Source organism: Adiantum capillus-veneris, chromosome 18 (assembly GCF_014529385.1).
Source record: "Adiantum capillus-veneris isolate H3 chromosome 18, ASM1452938v2, whole genome shotgun sequence".
Classification (NCBI taxonomy): Eukaryota; Viridiplantae; Streptophyta; class Polypodiopsida; order Polypodiales; family Pteridaceae; genus Adiantum; species Adiantum capillus-veneris.
In genome coordinates, this window is record NC_140948.1 from 154852201 (window position 1) to 154856314 (window position 4114).

Genomic DNA, 4114 nt, shown 5'->3' on the forward strand with positions numbered 1-4114 from the left:
GGGCACCGCTGTATTTTGAGAATGCCCTTGATAAAAAAAATTGCTCCTTTATTCATGCAATACGTACCTTATATGCCATGCCTTTTTTTAATAAAAGAGATCTAATTTGAAGTTTTTCACCAATAAGCTGACAACTAACACAAAATGTTTGCAGAGTATATCAACAAGCTGCACTCTCAACAGTTTGCAATGTAATTAAATATTTAGATCAGTGAAGCAGTAATTAATTGACAGAGAAACACATAAAGTCAGATTGAATGTACACGGATTTATACCAGTTTTGGATCTTTCAATGATCCTGTAGCTTCAAAGCCCTACAAGTAGTCCAAAATTATCTGAGACGAGATGTCTTCAGTTGCGGAGTTACAAGTAGTACGTTTAACAACCGGTATCCGTAGTACCGCTGCACCAAATGTTAAAAGCTTTAATATATTGTTTCTCTCACCTTCTTCAGGATTCACCAATTCAAATATATCAGCCTATCTGATTAGCTCCTGCTTCAGTTAATGTTAGCAGATGCAAGGAGGAGGTGCTCCATAGGTATAATTTCTGGTCATGGGTATGTGGCCTGCTGGCCTTTTTTGATGAGCCTCCTCGACTCGCCAATGCTGCTGATGGCATGCAGCTGATGGCACTTGAACTTGTTGTCGCTTTACCCTCGTAAAGCTGGGAAACTCATCGTCCACCTCATCGTCGTTTGCAATGCTACTACTGTTTCCCGGCATACATGAGATATTCCGCCCCACTGCTACTGCTGGTGTGAGGCTGCCGAGAGGCATGGCATTCATGGTGGAGGATGGAGATCCTACTGCTGGCCGCGCCGCGCATGTATGAATATGGTTCGTAGTGTTGGAGACTACAGCTGGCTCTTTCTTTACCTTGGGTTGCGCAACTTGAGCCGATGCAGATAGATGCCCAGATGTCCTCCACACGGTGTGCATATTTTTTCCACCTGCATTTCGCATACTAGTGCTCTTCTCAACAATATTGTGGTTTGGGATACCAGGAATTACAGGTTCTTTCTTCGATGCCTTGGGCTGCACAGCTACGTCAGCTGCTTGAGCTGATACAGGACGGCCAGCAGCAGTGAGAATTTTGATGCCAGCACTTGGAGTAGGGCTCATCTCGACGACATGGTTCAGGGTCTTCTGGAAACAGTTCGAGATGTTGAGGACAACCCAGGGATGATGCAAGACTTGCTGGAGGGTGATGCGATGTTGGGGGTCCTTGCAAAGCATGCCTCCGAGGAGGTCCTGAGCTGAGGCAGCAAGGATGGACCCATCCAGAGAGAGCTTGTTGGAGAGGATGGCAGCATGGATGTCTTTGTCGGAGGCATCGTGAGCAAGGTGCTGGATGAAGGGCATGGTGTCAGTGAGCATGAGGTAGAGGAGGACCCCGAGGCTCCAGATATCTACGCGATGGTCGTAGCGTCACCCTCGCAGCATGCCCAAAGTCTGCCAGCAACACCTCATGTAGCTCTAATGAATATAGTCCTGGTGCACCTGCAGCAGCTAGTTTAGTACTAAGTATAGAATTAGTCTGCAAACTAGAATTCATGTATTCTTGTGCACTTATACTCTGCATTTGCATTTTGGTGGCCTCATACCTACGAAAAAGCACATTCCCAGGCTTAATGTCGCGGTGGACGACGCCCCGAGCATGGCACGAGATGAGGGCTCGGGCCAGGCTCGCCACAACGTGGGCAGCCTCCCTTTCATGGAGGATCGGGCATGCGTCGAGTCTGTCGAGGAGGTCGCCCGCGTCGCAGAAGGGGGTAAATAAATGGACGCACCCGTCATCGCCCTCGACCTTGGTGATGAGGGGCAGGATGCCAGGCAAGCCGCGAAGGTGGTGAAGAAGCTCTGCCTCCCGCAACAAGTTTGCATTCTCAACGGCTTCCTTGGGCCTCATCTTAAGCTTCCTCTTTTCAGACTTCTTCGGCAAAGTCGATGATGATGACGACGATGTGAGGAGGATTTTGTGCTGACGCTCACGATGGGAGGCCAGCACCTTGCAGGCAAAGCGATTGCCAGACGCAGGGTCGCGGCAGAGTAAAACCAAGCCCTGCCCTCCCCAACCGAGCTGCTTCACGGTCTCCAGCCCTAAGTCCTGCTTCACCATCTCGCAGCAGTCCGGCCCTTCTGCATCACCAGATGTGCCCATGGCTAGCTTGGCGTCTGCTTTCTGCTTCGTCGAATGTTTGTTGAGGAAATGAAGAAATGCCCGAGCTGAAACGAGGGTTTGTGTAGCCAGAAAACGTAACGGCTATTAAATTAAAGCACGCGAAAAGCAAACAAGGGACTCTAATTTGCGGAAATTCCCAAAATAGCCCTCAAATTTCAACTAGTCTTGCTTGGTGGGCCTTGCTATGTAATATCTATAGAATACAGGAGCACATATGGAAATTGACATTTAACATTTGTAGGAAGAAGCAGCATGACTATTTCGCCACAAAGAAATATGGCGCTTGGTTTTTTTTTTTAGTTTAAATGGGAGGACCCAAAATTGATTTAAATATGGAACAATAGAGATTGATTTGAGTTTTTTATCAGTGAATGAATAATAGTACTTGATATAAATATTGGGCATGTTTTTTGTGCAGAATATTTGAGAAAGAGAGAAAAAGGATATTGTGTTAGCAGACAAAAAAAAACCAAATTTCATTGAGACGTCCACGAAAGCGACAAGGACAATCTAGATCTTTCTTTTTTGTTTCAAGAACATGTATTTCTTGCAGTGAGGGGGATAAGCTCGTAGGATATTATATCCAAATGAACTTGTACTACTATGTGTATTGATGAATGTTTTTTCTAATGTACGTGCTACATGTAAATTCTTGGAGACGGAAAGTATGTCAAAAATGAAGTTTTCTTCGAATGGTTGGTAACGATTAACGTCGGACCACAGTTTGGAAGGTGGTTGTCGAATGTGCTTTGTCTTTCGTCTTTCAAAATTGTTTGTGACACCTATGTACTTTCGTCCGTTTTGGCGGCATGTGATGGAGTAGACGGTGTATTCAATGTCCGTTGTTTTTTGCTCGGTTGATTGTCATGGTCGAGAAGCAGAAATTGAGGCTTGTTGTCCTGTTCTGCACAGCAAAAGCAAGAAAGAAAGAAACAGGATTAATGTAAAATTGCATGCTGAAGCTTGAGAATATTAGACTATATAATCGAGTGGGGTATTTCTTGAAATTTTTTGTCATGGTGGTGTCACCTGTGGGTGGGTTGTCGATGTTGATGAAAGCGTATGGATAGTCACTTCCAAAGCGTGCTTTGTAAACATCCTTGTTGTGTTGCCATGTCAGTTTTTGTTCTGTAATTGATGGTGGCTCATCGTTGCATTGTTTCTTGAAGCTTGCGAAGATCTCACTTGCGTCATTGCTCATTGTATCTAAGAGGTCCTCGAGCGTGACATCGTAGACATAGTGCAACATCTCAAGAATGTAGGGCTTTATTGGTGTCTTCAATTGAAGCAGACGATTACCATCCTCGACTGTCAAGAGATCCTCGGGCACGTCAATCTGTATAGATAGTTTGCAAATGATCTCTTTCATTAGACCTAAAAAAAAAAAAGAGTATTAGAAGGGGCAAACAAATTTGTATTTCTTGTAGTAAAGCATGTTTTTTTAATGTTTAAAGCAATGAGAGGAAGGAAAAAAAAGAGAAAATTGCATGTGTGTAGAGCTAACATGTTGCTCTTTTAATACCCATGCTCTTGTTTTGTTCGAGCTGCTTTACAGATCTGTCTATTAACAATCGTAGTTCAGCATAGTTTGCAAAACCATTGATGTAAGTGTCTGGCCGGCAACCTGCCAGGTTAAGCAGATGCATTTGTCTCTCTGTTGGATACTGACGTGGTTCGATTTGGGGTTTTTTCTTTGAGGCAATGTTTTGCTTGAAAAGGGTAACAAGTCTCTGCAAGGGTATACAAATGCGATCAGTATTTTGTGTGCATTGCAGGATCATAATGTGATATGGTTTATAGAGCAGTATACCTTTGAATTGCTCATTTTATTCTCTTCGTTATTTATGTTGCCTGCAATGGTGACATGGCTAGAGTTCATACTGAAAAAACCAATAGTAGAATTGTGCAGAAGCGATGAGAAAGTGTTCAT

General features: G+C 44.1%; 2 protein-coding genes across 3 annotated transcripts; both read right to left on the minus strand.

The window, feature by feature from the left end:
* Window positions 1-207: 207 nt before the first annotated feature.
* On the minus strand, window positions 208-1744 carry LOC147436675 (uncharacterized). Of its 2 annotated transcripts, none has more exons than XM_086488213.1 (2): window positions 1607-1744; window positions 208-1502 (listed from the first exon to the last, which is right to left on the minus strand). In XM_086488213.1, exon 2 carries the CDS (start codon window positions 1377-1379, stop codon window positions 510-512), a length of 870 nt encoding a protein of 289 aa, XP_086344339.1. In that variant the 5' UTR covers window positions 1380-1502; window positions 1607-1744; the 3' UTR covers window positions 208-509. The 2 variants fall into 2 exon arrangements, with proteins under 2 accessions (XP_086344339.1, XP_086344340.1); XM_086488214.1 differs by having other exon boundaries at window positions 208-1493; window positions 1607-1729.
* Window positions 1745-2966: 1222 nt separating this feature from the next.
* LOC147436676 (uncharacterized) lies at window positions 2967-4114 on the minus strand. The gene is made up of 5 exons (XM_086488215.1): window positions 3995-4114; window positions 3850-3914; window positions 3689-3696; window positions 3214-3558; window positions 2967-3088 (listed from the first exon to the last, which is right to left on the minus strand). Exons 1-5 carry the CDS (start codon window positions 4112-4114, stop codon window positions 2967-2969), a joined length of 660 nt encoding a protein of 219 aa, XP_086344341.1.

What these genes read in the sequence shown, in the direction of transcription:
- LOC147436675 (XM_086488213.1), bottom strand. Translation starts at nt 1,379, where the DNA reads ATGCTCACTGACACCATGCCCTTCATCCAGCACCTTGCTCACGATGCC.
- LOC147436676 (XM_086488215.1), bottom strand. Translation starts at nt 4,114, where the DNA reads ATGAACACTTTCTCATCGCTTCTGCACAATTCTACTATTGGTTTTTTC. An exon ending in ATAAAATGAGCAATTCAAAG is followed by an intron (nt 3,915 to 3,994) that starts GTATACTGCTCT and finishes ATACCCTTGCAG; the next exon opens with AGACTTGTTACCCTTTTCAA. An exon ending in CATCGACAACCCACCCACAG is followed by an intron (nt 3,089 to 3,213) that starts GTGACACCACCA and finishes TTTGCTGTGCAG; the next exon opens with AACAGGACAACAAGCCTCAA.